Source organism: Neodiprion fabricii, chromosome 5 (genome assembly GCF_021155785.1).
Source record: "Neodiprion fabricii isolate iyNeoFabr1 chromosome 5, iyNeoFabr1.1, whole genome shotgun sequence".
Lineage (NCBI taxonomy): Eukaryota > Metazoa > Arthropoda > Insecta > Hymenoptera > Diprionidae > Neodiprion > Neodiprion fabricii.
This window is the reverse complement of record NC_060243.1, coordinates 26,671,702-26,697,507: the sequence shown is the minus strand read 5'-3', so window position 1 is coordinate 26,697,507 and position 25,806 is coordinate 26,671,702. Positions and strand designations below refer to the sequence as shown.

At 39.4% G+C, this 25,806-nt stretch overlaps 1 protein-coding gene across 1 annotated transcript; it reads left to right on the top strand.

Annotated features, from left to right (window-relative positions):
- The first annotated feature begins 5,364 nt into the window (after positions 1 to 5,364).
- LOC124182776 lies at positions 5,365 to 22,517 on the top strand. The gene is made up of 3 exons (XM_046570443.1): positions 5,365 to 6,741; positions 15,497 to 15,888; positions 17,844 to 22,517. Exons 1-3 carry the CDS (start codon positions 6,603 to 6,605, stop codon positions 18,000 to 18,002), a joined length of 690 nt encoding a protein of 229 aa, XP_046426399.1. The 5' UTR covers positions 5,365 to 6,602; the 3' UTR covers positions 18,003 to 22,517.
- The last annotated feature ends 3,289 nt before the right edge of the window (positions 22,518 to 25,806 follow it).

The following is a 25,806-nucleotide window of genomic DNA, read 5'->3' as shown; positions in this document are numbered from 1 at the left end:
CTAACACGAGAGATCTCTATGATTTATACATAAGACTCAACTCGAAAATTAATCGGATAGAATTTCCTAAAATACTTCATTCGGTGTCATGTTAACCATTGGAGTCAATAAGTATTCGAACGTCAAATTTCCCAATCTTTCATAATCCGGGGTTTCAAAAACTGTGGTTTCTGTTTTAAAAAACAAAGTTGACCTTGAGATAACCTTCAAAATGACGTCGGAGCTCAAGTTTTTTCTCCGTTGCTCGACAGCTTTTGTAGAAGTCACTTTGGTCAAAAGTCCTTAATTTTTTAGATCAAGGGAGGATTTTGGACGTTATGAACACACTGTACGTATGTAATACACAAGAAGACAGGCATGCTAGTTTTACCTACACGCCTTCAGAGCTGAAGGTCATCCGATAATCTTTAACTCGGCTGAACAATTGTTTCGGACAAATTAACGCGACAAGGAAACTAAGCGCACCGCAGCTGTCAGTCACTGAGAACTTGAGTATATAATATATATGAAGCTTGACATACTTAGCACAGACAGGATAAAATCATTGAATCGCACGAAAAGAAGGAAAAATTGTCGAAGGGATGGAAATAATGATAATAATCTGACGCGAAAACAATCACACGAAACGATTGTGATCGAGATATTTTTTTATCGGATTATGACTTGCTCATCTGTATGTACCCGGGGTAGAAATTTTCAATTAGTTGAAGCAAAAACATTGTTGAGAAAAAAGAAACGAGCTAATCGTTGTGTCCTGGCACGGAAGTGGCGTAGAGATAACGACGCTGTCAATACAAATAGAGAAAAAGAAGAAAATATATCGCTGCTTTGTCACTTGCTAAATATTTTCAACTCTATACGGCTGTGTGCGTGTGTTTACGCGGTTAGTAATGGTTGTGCGAATAACACGTTATTAGGCAGATCGTGGCACGAATAAAACACCTCATACACATATACATGTGTGTGCGTGGCGTGATATTAGTTGTGTCGTTATCTTCGATACGCTGTGAAGTTACGCTTCCGTTTTATATAGCGCCTATATGGTTGATATGAAGTGCAGAATATGGTGGCGGTGTTTGCTGATATTCCCCAACCGGATCTCTGTTCCATGCACCTTATACAAACTTTACACGTTCATTCCACCGTTTCACAAAAGAAAATATTCTTGTACTTCACGCCTCTCGTGTAATAGTACATTATGTAACAAGGGAATAAAGTCGAAGATTATTCCCGCGGGTTAGTTTACTTCCCGAGCAAAGCGATTTAGATATGATCTCGTATTATTCGTAAATCCTAGTGCGAGTCGAGCAGATCATTTGACTTTTCGAAAAAGTGCCATTACGAATTTCGTCACGCCGCGATAATCTTCTCAAAAACAAATAGGAATTACGCATTCCGCTTTGCTGATTTAATTTTTGTTTTCCCCTTTTCTCGCTTCGCAACATTATCTGCGCTAATTTTTTCCCCACTCTTTCCCTGAATTAACAATCCGAAAAGAATGTAAAGAAAAAAAAAATCAAATCAAAATCACCAAAAAATCTCGTCGAATTCACGATGCGTAACGTAGTAAATTACGTAATATCGAGTAACGTCAACGTCTCCGTCAAATCCGTTGATTTACGACGCTCTAGCTTGCGGGAAGCCAAATCACATGTCGCGGATGTTTAGGTATAATAGCTTTTTAAAATCGACCGCGTAATGCCTATAAAATCTCACCAACTGCAATTATATTACAATCTTGTTGGAGTTGAAAATTTTTTTTGGTACGGTGGAAATGATGAAACATAGGTGCGGTACAAAAGTTGCGCGAAAGGACGCGGTCATGCGGTTATGTAGCATTGTGTGGCTGATTAAAGCTTGTTTATATTTAACGTAGACCAGTATAAATAAAAGTCCTTTAATCTTTACAAATAGATTTATTCGCAGTAAAACAATAGTTGGTATGCGTTACGAGTGAGTAAAGTAGATGATTTCCGATGAATGCTGTGGAGTTTGCAGCGTAAAATCGCCCATAATTAACGTTATGTAACTTACACCAAATAACACAGAGCGTAAGATTAACTCATTGGAGAATGCGCATGTGTGAAAAAAAGACCTAGTGTGTAAAATTAAGCAACTTAGTTACGCGCGTGCGCCAACATCTTTTTGCCGCACTGGTCAGAAGTACGAGACTTATACGCAGGCTCCGCAAACTTCGTAAATCAAAATTTCCAACGAGGCGATGTAAAATAGTATATCGTGTGACAAGGGACGAAATTTTACGATTGCGACGAGTGTGAAGTTTGCAACTAATTGTGAGCGAAGCGAAGGAAGCGATCACACGAGTTCCGATCGTCAACTTTTGGCCCGAGTCGCGCACGATATTTTTTATAGCAAGAAAATGAACTGTGGTTGAGCTTTGCGTGGTAGTTTTGCGGGACGCGAGTGATTAATTTCTTCTCCTTAGGGACGAAATTAAAGCAATTGTGGACTGCACATGCGCGAACCTATCTTTGCGAAACTGCTACGCAAAGCCCTACTTTTCATGCACGTGCGATAAAAAGAAAATTTCCTCAACGTCAGCGACAAGAACTTTTCTCCATCCAGGACAGATCGAGATTTAAGTTGAAGTTTTGAGTGCGCTCAATATTCGGCGCATGCACTGCCTTCGGTCGCAACGTAATACGTAGTATCCCCGTCCCTTCCCGTCACCTCGACATCCCGTTTCTCGTCGCTATCCTATCCATCCGCTGCTCGCCGTCAGCCGAGGCGATAAGGATGCGCGCACATCGGGCGAGCGTCTCGTCGTTAGTCGAACATACGTCACATATTTACTACGGAGGCGCGTGCAGCGATGAAATTACTCATGGATACCTGCTACCAAGGAGCCGAGGAGCTCTTCAGCTTCCCGTGAATCCGAGGCTCATGCGTTTGGATTAATAACTATGTAACGATGAGTGTCGTGTGTTTCTCCTATGCGGAGACCCGGTAAAATGGAATCAGAAGGTATATAATTTAAATAGAGATAGTTTTGCTCACGAAGTCTGCAATGAGTTATTTTCTCCTTTGACAAAAGTTCAATTTACATGCGTTACATAGGGTTTTATGTTGTATAGGAAATTCGAGATTATCTCCAAGGGTCTCATATTGACTGAAACGAAATTTTATACGCTTAACTTGGGAAAAAAATTTAAATGTTACAAAATATCGTAAAAATTATCGTCATTGTAACTTCTTGACCGGATCAGTTTTGCACGATAATCATTGCTGTCGATGCTTTCAGCTGTCACAGTGGTCTGGTAGGTTATCTTTACAGTTGTCGTCGAATAGACGTAAATTACAGTAACGCATATTTTCGATTGATTCCATTGCCCTTAGCTCTCTAACATCGTATCTTGCAATATCATGTTTTAAATTACGTTGATTTAATACTGTGAAAATATGCATTGACTAGATTCAAAGAACCAATGAAACCACGGAGAGGCGCCAATTGTTTTGGTTCTCTTTTCTTTCTACGGAGTTTTATCTCTCTGTGCAAAAGCGACCGGATGAGCAACCACAAGCGCAATAAATTCCCTGGAATTCTATTTCCCCCCTCTGCTTGAATATTCGTTGCTAAATACGCGTCGGTCACTTTGCTCGCACCAATCGGATGCGGTTCGACCACTGTATATCGTGTTACATTGCACCGTGTAATCTTTTTCGTGGGATTGCAGATCAAATGGCGAATCAAAGGTGGAGGAGTCTCTATATCACTGTCGCTACCGATTCGACCGTCGCCTTAATCAGATTCGATTACGGTCTAAGTTATAGGCAATAATCTGAATCGCATAATCCCGAGACGAAAATGCTAGGTCTCGTTTGAATTTGCACAAAATTGAAAGGTATGATAAAGGCCAAAGTTAATATGGCCGCTGACAGTGCGCAATTGCAATTCTGTCTAGGCTGCGCTGCAGGATCGTTTCCAGTGATTGCGAGTAGTTATCAGAAGCTGTTTCGTGACAGACAAAACGGCAGCAAGGATGCTTCTCATTTCACGTCGGACGGAAGCTTAAGATCTGGGAACTTAGCTCGGGAAACCCGCTAGAACTGCGTAAAAATGATTTGCGGTAATGTCGCGATACGGTGGCAAAAAAATTAAATAAACATTTATCCACCTATACGCGATCCTGTGGTTTCTGACTAGCGTCCAATTCTACAACACGTAAAACTTCCGTTAAACATCCAGTTTCCACAAGTTGGCCGTATTTTCTTATGATTGCGCAATTTCATGTTATTTTAATCGTAATGAAGTTTATTTATAAAACATGAAAAATCTGAAAGAGTAAAAAACGGCGACCAGAGCTCAATTAAAAAAATCATTACGTAATAAATTGCAAGATTAACGTAGGTCAGTAAACATGTAGATGTGCAGTTCTACCAATTATATGCAAACGGTACTGGGCTAAAAATTTCATCCGGCTGAAATTTGTGTAATTGGTTACGTATGTCGAGATACGAATATAACTTTCTGCAAGTTATAGACACGAATGCCTACAAAATTCATGAAATTACTTTACGTCAACCTCATGTTACAAAATTACTTTTTCACAATAATTCACACGTGTGAAGTATAATAGCCTATATAGGTTCGCTGTGCGTATGATGATTATTGCAGTATAATATTGTGCAGCATAATTTCACGTACCGAAGCTCTGAAATAAATATAAATTTTATTAGTCACGATCGATTTCACTTTTGTTTTCCTTAGCGTAACTGCAGACAGATTCCTTCCTGCACAAATCGCAAAGAAACAAAAAAAAAACCTCACCGAAACCATCAAGCCTCAAGATCAAACAAAAAAACGAAATTAACCTAAATTGAATCGTCCGTGCGTATAGAGAAATCCCCGCGTGCGCATATAGTGTTTCGCGGGATTTTTCACGAACCGACGAAGGAGCGACACAGTGGGGGAGGAGGGAGCGCACAGGCTCGACATGAAAATGTCGAAGTATGCGATATGTATAAACGGGAGAAAAGATAGAGCGATAGACCTGTGTGTGGAGGGGTTAAGTAAGGAGCGCGATGGAGGGGAAGAGCGAGCTTGAAACGAGGAGGGGGTGCGAGAGAGAGGCCCCCGTCACACGTGCATCCCCATTTCGCACCTGCGAGCGAGCGAGAGAGCAGCGTGCGTTCGTCGCAGAACCGTAGGGATGCATTTCACCCTGGCTCTACGGCTCGCGTTGAGCGCTGAGCTTGTGCACGTGATGCGCGCGCAGCTCCCCCACCACTCGCAATCCCCTCCCTCCATCCCTCCCCGACATCCCCACCCCCCACCATCGGCGACGGCACGACAGGCTCGTGTGGCGAGCAGCGTGAGCCGCGACCCGCGCGACTCAAGCACTACCACACCAGACCTCGAGGAGAGAAGTCGTGTTTTTCTTTTGCCCGAAGCTCAGTCGAGATCCGAACTATAACCCCGCGTGCCTTATTCATCATCATCATCATCATCATCATCGGCGTCAACGATCACACGTATCAAATTGATATCGACGAAGAAGAAGTAAAATCACACGGGGATATCCCAAGTTTTATGCAGTACCGTTCCGGTTTCGTCGACCGATTGTTCATCCGCAGAGAAAACGAAATTTTTCGGTTTAACGTTTTTGACTCTGTTTCGTTTTGTTGTTGTTGTTGTTTTTATTTTTATTTATTTTCTTTTTTACTTCGCTGCGGAACAGTTTTCCCAGACACTACGAGGGTTGACATTTGTACACTGAGATTCGAAAGGACAATTATTTCGCCGTTACGTCAACTCCCGTGTTACAACAACGACGATAACACTGTGAAAAGTTTCGATTCTTATTTTCAATCGGCAATTGCTGTTTTCGACGATAACGAGAAGCGCAGCAGGAGAAGGAGCATCGATTAACCGCAGAACGAGGAAAGTCCGATTGTTACTACTCTTTCCTTTTGGCGCTTGATCTTTAACTGTTTCTCTCGCTATCTCTTTTTCTAACATCGCAAGTTCGTTGCACCGTTGTCTGTCGGACCGTCGCTGATTCTTCAAGATTTTACGAAAATTCGATGGGAAAACGTGTTGAAAGTAAAGCCGAAGAATCCGTACCGCCGTCGACGTCGAGAAACAAATCGAACAGCGTCTTGACAGCTTGATCGAACTCGCGACTCCCGATCTGAGGAAGAAAAAGTGATCGACGATTCGAAGCCAGCCCGAAGTCAAGTGAAAATAAACCACCAACAGTCGTTTCCGGAAGTTGAAAAATCCGTCAAGCGAGAGATAATCTCGAGGAACGAAATACGCCGAGGAAACAGCACCTATGGACAGAGGACCGTTCGAAGACCCACCTTACGCGAGGTCTAAACGTCGGTATTCGGAACAGTGATTTTTCCGAAGCGAAGTGATATCAAAAGATTACATAGATAACCCGCGTCGTTTGACAAGTGAAATTCAAAGAACGCTATTTCAGAACATAAGAAAGAGTTATTTAAAAGAAACACAAGAGATAATAATAAAAATCACGGGGTTTCGACGGACAATATAAACAACATCGAAATCCGTATACCGTATAGATCGCAGTTTTCATTGACATTGTATTCCAAGTGAGCAGGAATAAAACACGGCCATGGCGGTACCGTTCGCGTTGCCGAGTGAAGATGAGGCTGAAGCTCAAGAGCGACGCCTTCAAGGTCTCCTGCTGGATGTTTACGGCATCCTGCAACAGGTTATACGGGCGAGGAGCTACCAGAATCCAGGACAGAACCGTGAGTTTATTTATATACATATAATCCATGTACTGTTTCGTCCCCGTTTCCGCGAAAACAACGACTAAAAACATCGAATTTTGGAAGTAAACACCGGCCCGCCTTCTCTTTCGTCGGTTGAATATTGCGGTTGAACTGTCAACGGTAAACGGTGTTCCAAAACAAAAACGAATCGCGAATTTCGAATTACGAATTACGTAGAAATAAGAGCCGTTCCAAGTCTCCGGCACGTAGTTAACGGTTATCGATGACGTGTACCGTTGCTGATCACGATCATCGTCGGTTGCATCAGGTTGACAAACGGCAAACAAGATCCTCAAGCTGCCGGGTTAGCCGGATGGGGAGAAAAGGATCGAGAGGAGAGACGACGCTCTCCTCGACCACGTGGGGGCCGTGAATCACCTGTAAAAAATTTCAAACACGGGCCCGGTTCAAAGTACCTATAATCCTACCTACATTCATTCCGAGCCACGTATATACGCGTATCGGGGTCGTTGTTTCATTTCGTTGACCCGCATTCCACTCTCGCGACTCTTTGTAACATGCTTGTAGTTTCTTGTGACGTGACGCGGACGTCATCACGTTATACCGCCAAATTAGGCGCATGATATTCCTAAGCGGAAACATGACGAGGCTGGAGTTACTAAGATTGGCGTAACGAAACATTGGGGGGGGGATTACTATTTCGAAAATTTATAGTGACTTTGAAGTAGGTAAGTCTTTAAAATACGAATAAGTTTTGCGCCTTATTATTTACTGCGTTTCAGACATCCCTGCAATTGTGAAATAACAATTTTTTCGAAAAGTACATCATTACAACGACGTTAATAAGTTTAGCCGACGGAATCGGATCTTGCAGTCTTATCGAAGAAAATGAATACGCTAATTTTATGTTCGTTTAGTTGCAGTAAGCAATGTGTGGAATTTGAATACTTCATTTTTACATCAGTTTCAAGTATCGCTTTCACTGTCTCAAGTCGAGGATGAGTTTGATCATATCGTGTAGCCGATTTATCGCTAACTTTGTTATCAAGTTTTGTCGCTGCTGCTTTGATGAAAAGTTTTAATCACGAAATGCTCGTGAGTATGGTAGAATGTGCGACATTCTAACAGTCAAGAGCTTGCGATATTGTGATTTTCCTCAAACATTAAGTCTAGTTGAATAGCGTAAACGAGGTGCTTTCAAACTGACGCGAAATCTTGATTGATATTCTGACAAAGTTTCATCGTCGTATGAAATTCTGTCATTCACACCATTCAATTTCGGGACTATACAAATGTTGTATAGTTCATAGCTTTTTTATAAAACAGGATTTGTAGTTGATACGCTTACGATTTTTAAGCAAATGATCGCGATCGCATCGCAGAATTATCCCTCGTATGATTTTTCCCGGAATTTTTTTATTCCAAATACACTCAGAAGAAACTCAACGAGGTCGAAGTTAGTAAAGTCAATGTAACGTAACATGAGAGAAGCGTTCATTATTGTGCAATTTTAAAATGATTTTCGAGAAGTTGGTTTTTCAAGTTTTGAGTAAGTTTCGTTTATTATGCTTTACTAAGATTCAGACAATCCTAAAGGTGCGAAGTAACGATATTTCCTAATTACACATCATTACAGTAACATTACTACCTTCAACATCACGAATATCGACCATGTTGAAGTCGGTGACGTTATCGGAACGACTTATGCTGGGGAAAAACCATTATTTCGTGATTTTGGAATTTTTTAAAATTCTGTAAATCGTAATAAAACAAAATATACTCATATTTTGAATTCTTCGTTCCTTGAAAGTCATTGTAAAAATAAAAAAATTAGAGATTTTTCCCCCCAATGTTTCGTTACAATAACATTACTAACTTCAATCTCGTGAATCTCAGTGTTTGGCCTGATTTCAATCGATCCGTAGTATCTGAAACTCGTGATAAAATTCGCTCTCATCATAATGTTCCGAAAGGTAGGAAATTTCAGTAAGAAAGTTTGAATCGAAACTTCCTATGAATTCATACGGCAGACTCTTCACTTTGTAAAATTTACACGCCAACAGTTAAATGCTCCACTCTAAGCAACTTGTCCAAAATTAAGAAGTTGAAACCTGGTTACAACGCGCGAGTAGTTTTGCTGGGAAAAGTTGATTTCACATCAACCGTTTCATCGCTTCCACGATTGGTCCGGTTCGTAATGAATCCATTGTCCATCACGGGTGATCGGATGACGATTAACGAACCGAACTTGTAGGTACTCGTCACCGTCCAGCTTCTCTTCGCCAGTCTATACAACGTGAACTCGAGTGTCACAGAAATGAACGGTTTTGGGTCTCCTCGTCGTCATCGCTACACGATTCGCGGTCGAGGAACCCAGCAGATTTCGCCGATCAGCAATCGGCACGTTAACAAACGTTGTGCAATGAAATGATCGCCGACAACGAAGGGCATGGAAGCTCGTTGCCTTCGCCGGTAGTGTGGGCGTGAGGAACCAGCGCGGCAGACGTTGTCCGACCATGACCCTCTCCGTCTTTCTCTCTCTCTCTCTCTCTCTCTCTATCTCTCTTTATCTTTATCTTTTTCTCTCCCGAGGAAAGGTTCTTTCGAACAAGTTGGTGACCGCGCGCTGCGGTATTGACCATGTGCACGCAGCCGTTTTGGTCGCTAACAATCAGCTAAGTTCACGCCATTCCAAGTTCGGATGATGCAAATGGCGTGATCTAGCGGTGCGACTCTTGACTGCTGACGCGGAGGAAAGAGAATAGGAACCAGTGGATACGTCGTTATTCACTTCATGAGAGAAAGAGAGGAGGGGCGGAGAGGATTCGGTGGAACAGTGCAGCAGCGTGGCCCAGCTCGAGACGACGCGAAGCTCGACCTTCGAAGGTCGCTGACCCGCGAACGATGGCGCGAAATTCAAACTCGCTCTTTGTGTCGACCAAGATTCGAGCCCTCCACGTGATGTAATTTGTAGATCGATTCGTATGGGGCGGATAAAAATTCTGGAGAGGCGGAACTTGACGGTATAGTTGACGAGTCTCGTAGCGACGGCCTTTTTTGTGATATGAATTTTTAAAGACTGTCGGAAACGTCGTATTTACCATTTAAAAATCGTGATTCACTCTCGAACTCGCCTCGACGCTGCTCCTCCTCCCGCTTTCTCTACCGATATTTTCAATATGATAATTTATGTAAATTCAACGACCACGACGGGAAGAAACGACGGCGCAAATTCGATTCTTCTTATAGTCTTAAAGACAAAATTGAAAGATCGACGCCTGCTCGAGATGCGATGAATAAGGTAATGTTCAATTCTATCTCGAATTTTTTGATTTTTTTTTTTTTTTTGCCACTACCTTTCTTCCGGACATCGTTTGCAATATCGAGCGTAATCGCAATTCGAGACTATCGATTCTTAATCAGGCGGGATTTTCCACACAAGGATTATTGTACCGCGGTTTTATACCAGCAGCGAGGCGAGAAAAGCGAACGCTAACTTTGCTCGAACTGTTGCATCAGATTCAGTGTGCGTAGGTATAGCGGTTTGATATATTAATAGAAACAGCTGTGCGCGACACACCGATGGCAAGTTTTGCGTAGGATTCGCGTATCGGTGTTACACGCGTAATATTGCAGTATGTACAGCACAAATCGTGCGCGACGAGAGCGACGAAAAGAGGAGAGAAACTTGAGAGGGAGGGAATAAATGCTGTTGCGGGAAGAGGAATAGTGAAAGTTTTTAAGAAAATAAAATTAAGAAAAAAAATGAAAAATTGAAGAAGAATGAAAACAATAAAAAATTGCAACAAAACCTCTGCAGCAGCAGTGTCTATTATTTGCCCAAGTGCAAACTCTCTTGCGTGTGCGTGTGTGCGACAAACTGCTCTGCTGCTATGTTTAGGTACATGCATAAGCGGAAGTTTCAGTGACTAACTGAAAAAATTAAACCCTCGCCTCGTGCAACGATTGATTATTACACACCTACGTAACCGTACGTTCGTAAATGTGTGTGCGTGTGTCTGTGTGATTGCTGCTGCTGCTGCTGTTGCTGCTGCTGTACGATGACCCACTACGCCAGCCATACAACTCGCTACGTAATCCGATGCGTCAATTAATGCGGTGTTTATATCATTATATTTATTATTATCACTTGCGATCTTTTTTTTTTATACACATTTTTTTTTTTTTTTTGTCTTTTGTTTTGTTTGTTTTTTGACTATCTTGTGCGCAGTGACATATTCGCGTGATTAGTAATTTGATTTCATTCACTTTTATTTGACCTGAAGAATGAGAAGAAGAAGGAGAAGAGATAACTCGCAATATGTTTCATTCGCTTCACGTTGATTCATTAATTGAATAACTTCTCCAGCACAATTTGATCTGATTAAATATATACGAAAAATATGAGATAAGAAACAGAAGAAAAGAAAAGGGGATTAAAAAATTGTGATGTAACCACACCGAGTGTGACTCAACATTGGCTTCTTATCTTTTATCTATATAAATAAAATACACCGTAGCGTTTGATATATATATATATACATATATATGTGTGTGTGTATAGAGATAACAGGTTGGTGTATAAAATATGTGTATAAAACACGATCTTATTTACAAATATCCATAGCATAACGAATTGTCAGTTAACAATCAGTCTTATCTACAGCGTGCGAGTTCGCCAAACTCTATAATTCTTGAGAAATAAATCGCGTCGAGTATTAACTCAAATGTAGTCAGGAAATGTTTGGGTTATTTGCCAGCTCTGTGTGTCATTAGAGTGATCAAATTTTCGGGGGATATCCACTGACGGTTCCCTGACCTACATTATTCAATTCTAAACCCACGCAAATGATGAATAATCATCCCTGTGAATTACAGATAGTGGGATTTTTATTTGTGCGCACATCAACGTCGAAAGATTCATGTATTGGTGTTGGAGAGGCTAGAGTTGTTTTATTTTGATTTTCATTTTTCATTCGTTTACATATTTTATACTTCGTAAGTATCTATATACGTATGTACGTTCTTTGTATAAAAAAGAAAAAAAAAGGAAAGAAACAGAAGAGGTAGAAACACGAATGAATAATTCAATTCTGTTCGGGGGTTTATTATTAGTTTGACTGAATTATATTTTGCACGGCGATTCGATACGGAAGAATAATACACCGTGTCTTATATAATTGAAGAGGAGAATTAAAAACTGCTGTATACAAGTACCATTTTTCCTCACACAAGAACTCAACCGATAAATAACTGCAGCAAAAGAAAAAAGAAGAGTTATTTTCGTTTTCTTTTCCTTTCTTTTTCTGTTCCAACTTTTGGCTGAGGACACTTGCAGTTTTTTTTAATCGCATCAGTCACTCGCTCGCTAAGTACTGCAGTGTCTACCCGCGTTAAGTGTTATTGGTATAAGTATATGTATATACATATCCGAGTGAGTATGTAGGTACACAATCGGTTTCGATTGCGGGAATGATTCGTATCTCCTTGAGGTTGAACGTTCTTTGTACCTGCATTGGAAAAATCGACTGCGTAGTTCGTTCGTTTCTCGTCAACCGTGATAATTTTCAACGTTGTCGTTGTGAAACGAAAATTCTCTATTACATTATTTGTAACAATAAAATTTACAAAAAAAAAAATAGAAACCAAGTTACAGTTTCGTCTGCCACGTCTAATATATTGATTGTCCCTTTAGCTTCTGCCATGGAGCAAATAAGCAAGAACCTGTTATTAAAAAAAAAAAGTATTCGACAATTGACCAAGAGACGTTGATATTGAAAAATTTAGGGATGCTGTATGCCGCAGGTGCGCCGCTCAAAAATAAAAAATGTAGAATGTTGCGCGCTGCGCATGCACACAGTTAACGGCGAAAGTGTATATTATACGCGACTTCTTAACGGCCTTGAAGTTGGCTACTGCAGTTCTTTGTGCTTTTCTCCCTACTTCCCCCGATCCAACGCTAGGCTGCCTGCCTCTCTGCATCAACCGATCTCGATGCAGTCACTTGCCTGCACGCTCTCCAGTCCAGTTCTCCTCCTCCTCCTCCCCAACCTCCTCCTCCTCTTCCTCCTTTTCCTTCTCCTTCTCCTTCTTCTCTGCCTGTGATCACAGTTAGCTCATTACTGCTGTATTTACATGGCTAACCTCCGCACACAAGTATAGGTGAATGAGATATGTCGCGTAGTTGGTAGAGCACACGGGATATAAAATCCGAAGTTGGATTAACCCCCTCTATCTGTCTCTCTTTGAAGTTATCACAACATTTACAACTCTGTAACGTGCGTGTGCGCGACGGACAGTTTGACGTACTTTTTTCCTCGCTGCGAGAGCTAGTTGCCGCCAACTCTCGCAATGGGAGAACAGAAACACAGACAATCGTTTGCCACGATTTTCGTTGAAAGAGTATAATTATACGCGATTGTGTGCGCGCAGGTCGTGCACAAAGGAAAGGGTCTGCTGGTGCGCACACAAGCACGCTTCTTGTTATTTATCTCTGTTTCTTCTTTCTTTTTCAATCACCGTTTTAGCCTCTTTTTCACTTACGTTAGGGTTACAGATATTACACGTATGTGTACAATATGTATATATATGTATATATATACATATATATACGCGTTGTGTGTACAGTATAGGTAGTATCATAAGCTTGTACGTGCGGCTTGTAAGACACACGAAGCCAAAGTGCACATGCGGGTGCCTGCCACGTGCGTGCTGGTGCACTTTTTGCTCGACTTTTGTTTCGCTTGCCTTTTATTGCCGCAGTCATGGTGCCGCTGACGTTGTACTTCCACCAACGCAACTCGCTCACCCACTCCCTCGGTCCTTAGGGTTCATGCATTGGGTTAGTTCGCGTCACGTTGCGGCGAAAGCTCTCTGGCTCTTGTACGCGGATTAAGGGTAACGCAGCACTCCTACCAATACCGACAGAGGAAACTCATCCTTTTTCTTCTTACGTTAAACAAACAAATTAACGGAAAGGGTTCGAATTTCGACGGTGCATCGATCTTTCGTCTAGCGTACCTCGATATTGCACGAAAACAGTCTCACGATGGCTCATTTTACTCGTAATTCTTTTCGGAATTGCCCGAAGTATCTCAACCACGCATTTTTTGATCCCTGAAATGAGGGAAGTGTGAGAATAGTAACACGTGCGAAAAAAAACCACACATTTATCTGACGATTTTCGGGACGCGAGTAACTTTTGCGAATTCTCCTTCCGTTCACTTGTTTATTTAATATACGAAGAAAAAGAGTAAGTTCGCTCAGTCGGTAAAGGTAGGCGTACTGCGTACCCTTAATGCGGGAGAAAAAACGCTTTAAATAAACGAATTGCGATGATCCAAAAAGAGGTAAGACGAAACCATTATCCACGACTAATCGACAAATCACAGCATCAACCTGTTGTAGGTATGCGTGTTTCGATGATCGTAGGTATGTATTATACATGATGGAACGTGCGGTGTCACCGAGCCCAGGACAAAGAACCGTGTATTCCCGTGTACGCGATTTATGGGGTGTGCGTAATCGCCGCCGAGTTATACGATGAATCGATTTGTGTGTAACGTGTCGTACTTAGCGTATGAGCGGGTGTGGGTGTGTTTACACATATCTCCGAGAGGCATAAACCTTCTATTTACAAATCGACGCAACTGTGAACACAACACAACAGGCAGCAGCAAAAGCGGCAGTTGAAGCCTGTGTAGTAGTAGTAGGTATATATTATAAGTAGTATGACGGTGTCGTGGTGGCTGTATCGCAGAAGTCGTTGCAGAGCTGGAGTTGCACAAGTGAAAGAGAGACGTCGTCGATGCATGCGGTGGTGTATTTTCTATGATCTTAAATGTCAAGGATGGATTTGGACTCCGACGTATACACCAGGCAGTATCTATCGTGCAATGTGCGCTACATGAAATCTTGCAGGATTCTCGCGCGAACAGTAATATACAAAGATCGTGGAAGTAACGGGAAAGATCGAATTGAAAATGGGGGTGAAAATATTGAAACAATAATTATGTGAAGGAAAAAACGTCTTATACCGATCATTGCGTCAATGCGTGGAAAATTGGTGGTGTGGTGGATGTTAAGGACAAGCGCCGAGCTCGCCAGCTAGCGCGATAAACTTATCTTCTACTTTTTCTTTCCTTTCCTCTCCTCTCCTCTCCTCTCCTCTCCTATCCTTTCTTCTCTTCTCTTCGCTGTGTACATATACCTTGCCTGCCCGCGCACGCTATCGTGCAAGTTTGACGACGAGACGGCAGCGGGTAGCGCTCGAATCCGTCCTCTCAGTTTACTCTGGAACTTTAGATAAAGCGGTAGCCAGGCGAGACTCGCTGTCTACAAACTCACTGATTGTGTGAGCCAAAGCCGACCTCATCTTCGTCCTCGTCCTTATCCTCTACCTCATTCTCAATGTGCTTTACAAACAAAGAACCTCATCCAAAACCCACCACCATGTATCATACTTACGCTCTGTATACATGCATATATACCTACTCGTTGAGCATATACCGTAACGCTTGTGCAGGGCATGCAAACACCAAATATGTACCCATCCTCATCCGAAACTGACCCACCGTCCATCGTGACGTTATGGAATCCTCGAGCCCAAAATCGGTTGGCCCTTATACACAATGAGACAGATATACAAGTAGATGGATTCGGATCCCTGAACATGACCGCGACTTTCTTTCGAAAACTACTTCTGCTGCGAAAAAAAAAATGGAAGGAAACACCACTTTTAACGAGCCTCGTTCTCTTTTTGTGATTTCAGACCGAGTTAACCGGCGATCCGGCGAAGTTCCAGGACCGCGAGAACCCCCTGTAGTCCTGGTGGACTCCGACCTTTCCCGTCTGCCATTGCCGGACCTAGTTTCATCGGCCATCGAACAACTGCCACTCCCAATGCCCCAGGTCACAGCCTCGGCTCCGAGCAGCCCGACGAGGGACGTTGCCTTTCAATTCCCAGAGCTGAATCCCTCGGCTCCTGTACCCAGCCCAAGACCTCGTCCACGGAGACGACGTCTAGTGTCCGAAAACTCTGCTCTGAAGAAGGAACAACCGAGCACCAGTTACTACCAAGCACCAAGCGATGAGAACGAGTGGGCAAACGTTGGCGCCAACCTCAGGAACATCGCCGATGACTTTCACGCATCTAAGAACACTGTAAGCCCGCAGATTGTTTTTCAAGTCGATTTCTCGTCGTGGGGACTCTTAAATCGCGTGCGTTGGACATTATGCCCTTCGACCTGGTCACACTTGTTTGCAACAGTGCGATCCGTACACCTTATACCTACTTTCGAAGTTGTACAATGGGATGGTTAGTTCTTCGATTGCGTCACGGCAAGGACCCGGCAATCGAGTGCTTACGGAATGGCTAGATGCACTTTCGATGTCGGACAGCGGCGAGCGTCTTCTTCCTAGTCCGGCAGCCGGTCTTTCACCCCGACTCACTCACGATCAGGTGCGGAATCGTCGTTTTTTGTCCGACGACAAGAATCGCTCGCGGAGGGTTTGCCGGGGCGTGAACTTACGGCCATAAATGCGAATTTAGTTATCACCCTCTGATCCCCGGGGCGCAATAAATATCCCATGGTGGCAACCGCCGTTCCGGTGTTGCGGTGACCCGCGAATCCCACACTTTGTCAAAGTCTCTGCCGCAGCGACGGGGTCGTTTGATCAAATATGTATCGAGCTCGGTCAAGACGCGAGGCCCGTCTCTCTTCTCACCCTTGATAAAATCGGATTTTCTCTTTTCCCGCTTGTTTGCGGTAGTCGATGAAGAAAAAAAGAAAGAAAGAACGAACGAACTACGAGAGGACGGGTGGTGGGGTGGAGAGATTAACGACGATCCGCATCATCCGTCTGACAATTGGGGATGATGAAGTTTCCAAGGTACATCTGAGGATTGCGTATAAAACTCGATCTGGCTATGAACCAATAATTGAGGAATTAAGTGCGTCGTCGTCTAATTGAAGAGAGGGGAACACTTCACAGCTGGAGTACCTATGCAACAGTAGGGCCGAAAGAAGAAGAGATTTTTCGATTAACAATCTTCCCTCCCACAAAAGAAAAGGGTGCCGCCTCAAGTCTCGTTTAATTCCGGAGACCGTTAATCCAGAGAGACTCGGATCTAACCAATTTCATCAGAAGTGTCCTTCTATCTTGAGATCCTCTTTGTGCTCAGTCAACTTCCTCGCTGCTTTCTGTGCACCTTGCGTTCTTATTCCGCACTCGGGAGTTTCTCGTGTAACTGCTAAGTGCACGCTGGACGGATCTCGGGTGTTTCCGCACTTGTCTTAACAACAATTTTCACCACACCGTGCACGCGTGGAAGTCTTCCGATATTTTCCTCGGCTATTTCAGAAGTCGTCTGTATGTATTTACGACGCGATATCTAGGAGGGATCGCTGTAAATAATTAACAGAAAGTTTCACGGCTTTTTCTCCCCCCTTTTGATGTGTATTATAGTATTCGAGGAGGGAATAGAAGCGGCCCATAATTCTCGGTTAATGCGAAGCTTCGTTTCCACGTGTAGAAGCGTGATAATCTTTTCTCGGACAGTGTGACCCGGCCGAATGTTGTGGGGTGGTAGGCCAAGTCGGTATTCTCGATCGGGGCGAAGGGTCCTGACCAGATATTATGGTTGGCCATAAAAGCACCGCCGGAGATTGGGCTCTCTCCGCCTTCTATTCTTCTTATTTCTTTATTTATTATACCCATACCCTCGCGTGTATATAGATTAAGACAACGGCAATGGACATCGGAAACTAAGAATGGGGTCAAGATATAAGTCCTCCTGCTTCCCCCGAATACTGCACAAAGGGAACTCATCCCCCAGACATCGCGGCGCATTTAATTGCCCGTGTTTAATTCTTTCATCGTAATACGTTGTATACACCACAGCGATGCGGTGGTAAAAATGAAAATTGATCATCGATGGCAGACGAAAAGAAAAAAAAAATGAGAAGAAAAGGAAAAAAAAATTCATCAAACTTGGAGAAAAACCGTTTGCGGAGTTGAAAATTTGATTATCGAAAATCTCGTCGATATTCGATCCGAACGTGAAATCAAACGGCTCTCAATAATCTTCTCTCTTCGTTTGCTTTGCTGTTTTCCAGGATTCCGGTGCCGAGAAATCGAGTCTACCGGTTATCGGGAACGATGAATCGTCGCCGGATAGTTTTTTGTCACTTTTGATCCCGGCACCGCTTCGGGAGACGCTCTGGACGACAGTCGCGTTGTATTTGGGATGGCGATTGGTCTCCCATTTGCGATAGAACCCACGAGCAGCGGTTCGCGGAGAAGACTGCGTCTCTTTACGCCGAAATGTTTGCTGAATTTAAAATTTTTTTCTTCATCAACCGCCAGAGGACGCTCTTGGAGAATGAGAAGACGGAAGAGGAGGAAGAGGAGGAGAAGGAATAGAAGAATAAGAAAAGGAATAAGAGCCGGACGTGTTGAGAGGCTGCACGCAGCTTGGTCACAAGTCTCGGATCCAGGTCAGTCCTAACCCATGACCATGATTCCTCTTCGCCGCTGATAATTAGCGCTGACGAGTTTTTATACGGAGGAAATAAAGCCGGCTATAATTAAGGCGATTTGAAAATCGTGCGCTATCGCGAAATTCGAATTGCGAGATGTGCCGCTGGACGCGGGCCGAAAGGACGGTGAATGAAATGACAAAATAAATAAATAAATAATTAAATCAACGAGTAAATAAATTGATGAATTAAATAATTGAAGCTTATTAAATAATTGAATATAAGCGAATAAATGAATTGCATTACGATATTATTGGATAACAAACGAACTAGGGATTATAGCAACCATCGGATATATAATGTTATTATTGATATGAGATAATACGGATATAATTGTATAACCATCCCGATTTATATACATGAGTATATTTTAGGCTTAGCGAACGCGAATATTACGCGATTATTATTATACGTTTCTTATATACATTTTAAAGGTGCGTTATTAAGTACCTATAATTTAATTTATATTTAACGGTGAGCAAAAAAAAAATCTCTCTCTGGAAATAATTCGCATTCGGTTTTACATGATAATATAATATACGTCACGTTGTTTCCACTCGATCGTATTTCGCAATCTTTTTTTCTTTAATTTTTTCTTCTTTCATCACCTCACCGAATAAATAACGACTGAAGCCAAAAGTCGTCTGATTTTTATACACGTTTTAAAAAGTTTTCTTTTGCTAAGAATACTTTTTTGTCGCGCGTGCGATCGAATTGATGGATTTTTGCTTCTTTCGCGACTTTTGGACTCGGTTTTTCGCGGTGCTTACAAGGTGGTGAGAAATAATGCGACGAATTGGTAAAAACAATTAATCAACGAATCTATGCACGCGATTGTGTGTTTTCTTTACGTTTGTCCGTCATCTTTTCTTGTTCTCTCTTACTCGCGCTTTACGTACAGAAAAAGTGAACGGAAGGGAGAGAAAGAGAGAAAGAGACAAGAGTAGAACGTATTGCGTACCAAACAGTGAAAAAGAACAGCATTTAAACATAAAAACACACAAATGCTTGCCCGTGTATAATAATTTCAAATCTCCTCATTAAATTTTTCACCCCGAGTGGTTACAACAAGTATATTTACTTGTCTCCGATCGAATAAAACAATGGCAAGATCCAAAGAGGACTTTACCGAATAATCAAACGATGATCTCATTACGAATAAATAAAATTTAATGATTAATTAATTGACGAATTAATTAATTAATTACATAGACGTACGTACACATGTGCATAAATTTTCTTCAAATAGTTAAAATTTATGTAGACTTGTAACGATCATATGCCCTCGCAGTCGCTGTTTCATAATTTTTCGAACCGCTTCCTAGTTAGTTATCAAATTTTCGTATGCACGTATAACAAACAACGTGCATTTTATCCAAAACAGTTCAAGCGATGCGCGAAAATTCGCGCGACATAAATTAAGCGAATTCGAAACGAACGAAGAGAGAAAAAAAAAACTACAAACATTCATTACAATTCAATCAATGTGCTTAATTTCCATCTTGTGACAATATTTGACAGAAGGGCGATCGAAAACACACCAATCGGCGTTCGGTGTTTAATAGTAATAATAATGATAGAAATAATAACATTCATAATAATAATGACATTAAATAATAATCTTTATAACGGTAATCTTAATTGTAATCATATACGTATGTACGGATAGACGTTCTTGTATGCTACATCGACATAATGATACGGTATAATGTAGTAATAATAATGATAATAATGATACACGATGTGCATGATAAAAAATGCGCGTATTACCCGTGATTATCAAGAGCAGCGAGCGTAGAAGCGTCGTAGTCGCTACCCGTTTACATCGTACGGATATACATGTGCAGGTATGCGTATATAAACAAACATATGACACATACGTGTACATATATACGCTGTGTACGATTATAAATATATTTCACGGGGAATCTTATTTGTATATAGAAAAAAAATTATCGAATAACTGTGGGAAATTTAAGTATATAAAATCATTGTGTAGGTAAAATCGTGTAATTCGAAATTTAATGATATAATGTTGATACGGGTGAAGGAAAAAGGAAAGGAAAGGAAAAAATCAAGATTGCGCGCGCTTTCTGTGTGTGCGTGTGTGTGTGTGTGTGTGTATGTGTGTGCGTGTGCGCATAAAAGTACATCTATGCATGTTTAGAGCAAGGAGGAATGAGGAAAGATGAATGAGAGAAAAAATAAAAATAAAAAAAAAAACAAAAAAAAAACGTAAAAAAACAACAAAAAAAAAAACACATGAACAATCGTATAAAGTAATAAATGAGTAATAAGTCGAGGTGTAATAAACGAATAAAATAGATATCCTATAATTGATGTAATGTAGAGACCGAGGATCGCAGCATCTGATTGGCTAGCTGCGAGTCCCGTGGACAGTTTTCAAATGATCTCCGGTAGATTAGCTATTAGTGACGACGCTCATCTCCAGCGGGAGACTGTGTATAATACCTACCTAATTTTGGAGTGGCGTCTAATTATATTATATTATTATACCTATGTCATTTTGTACGTATTTTGAGATTTTCTTTTTTCTTCAGGTTCACTTTTTCCACTGTTTATCACAACTTGGATTTGAATACTTTGCTCCACCGTATTTGGTTTTTCTCAGTTGTTTCCATTTTTTTTTTTTTTTTTTTTTCTCAGCGTGCAACGTTTTGTACAATTAATAGATTGCTTTCAAAACTTTTGCATATTTTTACAAAGATTAGCCTGCTACTAACGTCTTTTTTTATATTTCGAATCCTGTAAGAAAGTAATATTTCGATTATTATAAAACGATATCCCGATTCGGAATATCCAATTTCCAAATTGTACGACTAATCGAGTTAAATTGTCCCGCATCGATAGACGCATGTTTGTATTAAGTATGCGTGTGTTTTTTGAAGAATTTATAGGCATTGGTATCTAAATAACGTTGATTGTAATGTACAAGAAACAACATTTTTTTTTATTGAATTTTGAAATCGCTTTTCAAAGTAAAGTAAAGAAAAAAAAAAATAACAATTACAGATTAATAATTGACAAGATACTAATAAAAAATTGAAAGCAATTTGAAATGACTGTGTTCACGCGACAATCAGCGTTACGTCGCGTTAAAAATGAAATTAACAATAAAGTAATAATAAAGAGACACAAATGAATAAGCAAAAAATAAAAATTCACTTATATGAATGTATGTGTACATTTCATATTTAGATCGCGTTGAGTAAAACTGGTTGTTACGTTTTTTGAAGAAAATTCGAAATTCACGCGGATAAGTGCAAAAGACAAACCAAGTATGGACAATTGAAAGACAAATTTTTCAGCGGTAAAATTGAACCTTCATTTTCGTAATTTACTAATCACAGTAATAATAATAACAATAATAATAGGTGTATAATAATAGTAACGATACAATATGAAAATTAAACATCTTAGCACAGTAATAAACGTTTCCTCGGCATCGAATGTTGACGATTACGATTTTTCGATGTACATTTCTGCATACGTATAAATGCATCCGTCAAAAATCTACCGAATTATAATGCTCTTTGAATAGAAAAGGAAAAAAAATATTCCAGCGTCTTAGAAACTAACGCTAAATATGTGTAAGAATTGAAAGTTTATGAACAACGTTATGAGGAGAAAAAAAAAAAAAAAAAAATTCAACGAGGTCCACCGTTCATTTTTCAAACATATTTTCATTTACACACAATGTATATATTTATTGTGCGATGTCCACTGCCATTCTCAAGAGTCGCGATTCAAGATATATTTCATCGACGTCACGATTCCAAATTCAAATAAACTTGTCTCGCTCCTTGATTTCCTTGAGTTATAGATAGTTTATGATCGGGTGGCTTTTCACCGCGTCTGGATTTTGATACATACTAAATTTTAAACCAAATTGTTTGCACATTTTTTGATACAAATTTGAATAAAATTTTTAAAAAAACAAAATAAAAACAAATCGTAACTAAAACAATGAAACGACCTCCGAAGTTCTCGGTAAAGCGACATTCCCGCGAAATGAGGAAAAGAATATCTGCCTGTGAATAATTGCTTTTTGATAATTTTACATAACGCTAATGATAATAGTAATACTAATAAGGCTAAATATAATAATAACGATGATCTTAAAAATAATCTGCATAATAATTATGCCAGAAATGAAAATAAAAGTAATAAACATACTAATTATTACGGTAATACTTTATACAAAAATAATACGATGACAGTGTGGTAACTATAAGATTTTAAACGTTGCTTTTTCATTGTTTTTTTTTTCTTTTTTTTTTAACAATTAAACGGTAAAATAATATTTGTAAACGTATACAAGCATTTTAGACATTAATCAGCCATATTGAAGATACACCTAATATTTGGATAAAAATAATAATAATTCTAGAAGTAATCGTGATATGGTTAATAATGTTAATAATAACACTAACATGAATAATCATAAAAATAAAAATAATATTAGTAGGGTAGTAGTAGCAGTAGTAATATGGTATAATATTCATTTTAATAATGATGATAATAATAAAGCTGATGCCGATAACATTAATAACAATTAAATAATAATAATATTAATAACTATCGGTAGAATATACATGATATATTATAACGAATTACATATACATATATATTTTAAATTATGTACATGACATATGCAATGCCGCATTTTATTTTGACGGTTGTAGAGGAGCACTAAAATTATTTATAAATATACATATATCCGAATATATATGTCGAATGTATTGCAAATACAAATAAGGCGAAAGCATATAATATGTATGATTTATCGAAAAACTTGACCGGAAATGAACCGTACGGTCATTTTCGAAATATCGAGTGTGACGAATTAGAGCTCTGTATATTGTTAGTGTACGAAAGCTCTGCAGGGGCGTGAAACGGGGTGATGGTTGTTGTCCTTTTGCTTTTTTTCTTTTTAATCTTTTTTCTTTACTTCACCCGAGGAGAAAGCAGCTTTGGAATATTCAATTTTTGACTTATTCTTCATTGCATCTGATTTAAACGGTATCTCTCGATGGTTTGTTTTTATTTATTTAGTCATTTATTATTATTATTATCACTACTTGATTTTTTTATTTTTCTTTTTTACTACCGCCAGAGTTGCTATGGAAAGGGGAGAGGGAATGTGAAAGATATAAGCTGTAACTGTGACATTGTGGATCGTGGGGGGCAGGCTGTGAAAATTTATATTGTTTGGATTTTGAATTGTTGATAAAAATAATACTAATAGTAATATTCACTCGACTTGTGTGATTTGCATTTAGGTATACGTATAAATAATAACCGAAGGGGACAGTTGACCTTGCTATTTCGACACCTGCAAGCATGCGCAGAACAGAGATCGCAATGTTGGAGGAATTTTCGTTGACTCGTCACAATATGGAAGGTGAAATGAACGTTTTTCAATCGTGCCGGCGATAAGTAATCACCTGAAATTAAAACTAGTTTGATATTTAACTGTAGTTCATAGAAAATAACGGTCAAAGTCGCGAGGTGGCGACCGGCAATCGAATCGCCGCGGCCATTTTCACCTCGAGTCGATTATCGAAACATCATTTGAAACGCGGCATACTTCTCTTAGTAATCATCGATCAACACATCCGGGATCCTCGCTAATATTTATCATTTTATTGTTAGCAAAATTTCGCGTCCATTTTCAACTGACTAAATGTAGTGAAACAAGAAATTAGAAATTCTGTACATTGCCTTTTCTCATCAATTATTACTTTTATCTTTTCTCAAAGTGTAGAGAAAATTTGTTTCCGACAATTACAGCAAAGTTCCTCTCTCGTTTTGCACGATGTTGAAATCGACCGCGTCACTGTCCCTTGAATTGTTACCAATTGACATTTTATCTTATTATATTAAAAACTTGACTAAACGGTAGAACTGACGTGTGAATGACGATGCAAAAACAAGTCGAGAGGATTATTAATAAAAGTAAAAAGATGAAAAAAAAAAAATTAAAAATAAAAAATAGAGGCAAATATAATATATATGTATATACAAATATATATCGAAGGGAAATAATGTAAAAATAAAAAAATAGAAAAGTAGCGAAAGAAATGAATAAATGAATAAGCATAGTGAAAAAAAAGAAAACAGAAAATGAAACAAAATAGAACAGCCCGCCCGCCCGAGATCCCCGCGCGTCAAAGCGTCACTGTGATCTCATAATAATAATAATAATAATATTAATAATAATATTAATAATAATAATAAATTAAGAGAAAAACATATAATAATAATAATAATAACAACAACAATAACAGCAATTAATTATTATACATAACTACCTACTTATATTATGATTAATCGTATTAATAATTGTAACCCGCAAATTAATTACTGTGTAAATATGTATATGTATATGTATGTATATATATATATATATACATATATATATATATATACACACATACATTGTTCAGGCATACGACGTGCTGTGTTTCTCTCTCATTGTCAGTATCTTTATCGGTACGTGAATTTTTATTCCGCGTAGTTTGTATCACATATGCGCCTACACATAATCAGTTAATACATTATACCCTAAAGACAACTATTGTACGTCGTGTACGTTTCTATTTCATTTTGTTTTTTTTTTTTTTTTTTTCCCTAGCTTCAATTTTCGTTCTCTCGTCCCGATTCCTCATCATTTCACCTTATTTTACCTATATTGATTAGTATCATTATCATTAATATTATTATTATCATTATTATTGTCGTAGTTATCCTTAAATGTTATTATCGCCTTTCGAATGATCTCCATTTAAATATCGCGACACCGGGACAACCTTTACAGACATCGCAAATACACGTAATATTATGAAATGATACTTAATGCTCATAATCAATGTCTCGTAAATTAATTTTGCGATCTTCATTTCGCATTTATTCTCCTCCGTGTTATTACTTGCCTTATACATTACGTATTGTAGTCGATTTGATATAGTGATTATTCTTATTTTAATTAATAATTTTTGTCTTTTGTGATTGTACGTGTATAAAAGAGGGAAAAAATAGGCTCTGTCCCCGTGGAACGTGTAATGATTATTATTAATCGTCGTGTATTTGTTAAAATAGACAAAAAAAAAAAAATTATAATAATAATAATAATAATAATAACCGACTAGTCTTTACCGGACCAATTACTATTGAGCGTTGAGATTGTTTCATACCAGTATAAATATGTACTTGTATGTGTATATACACATATATATATATATATATATATTTATACACACACACACACACACACATATATATATATATATATATATATATATATATGTATGTATGTATAAATAGCGAGAATATTTTTTTCTATTATTAATTCAACTTTTTTTTTTTACGTTCGTAAGAATTTTTGTTTTGTTCTAAACCAACTAACACAATGCTGCCGAGTATGCGACTCGCTGCTCACTTAATATATCCTCGATTATATACCTTACGTCCAAGGTTTATTATCATATTATTATACGTATGAAAATGCTCTTTTTTT

Bases quoted from the DNA above. Each gene is read 5' to 3' on its own strand.
- LOC124182776 (XM_046570443.1), top strand. From the start codon at position 6,603: ATGGCGGTACCGTTCGCGTTGCCGAGTGAAGATGAGGCTGAAGCTCAA. The intron at 6,742-15,496 runs GTGAGTTTATTT...TTGTGATTTCAG, and splicing joins CCAGAATCCAGGACAGAACC to ACCGAGTTAACCGGCGATCC. The intron at 15,889-17,843 runs GTAAGCCCGCAG...GCTGTTTTCCAG, and splicing joins TTCACGCATCTAAGAACACT to GATTCCGGTGCCGAGAAATC.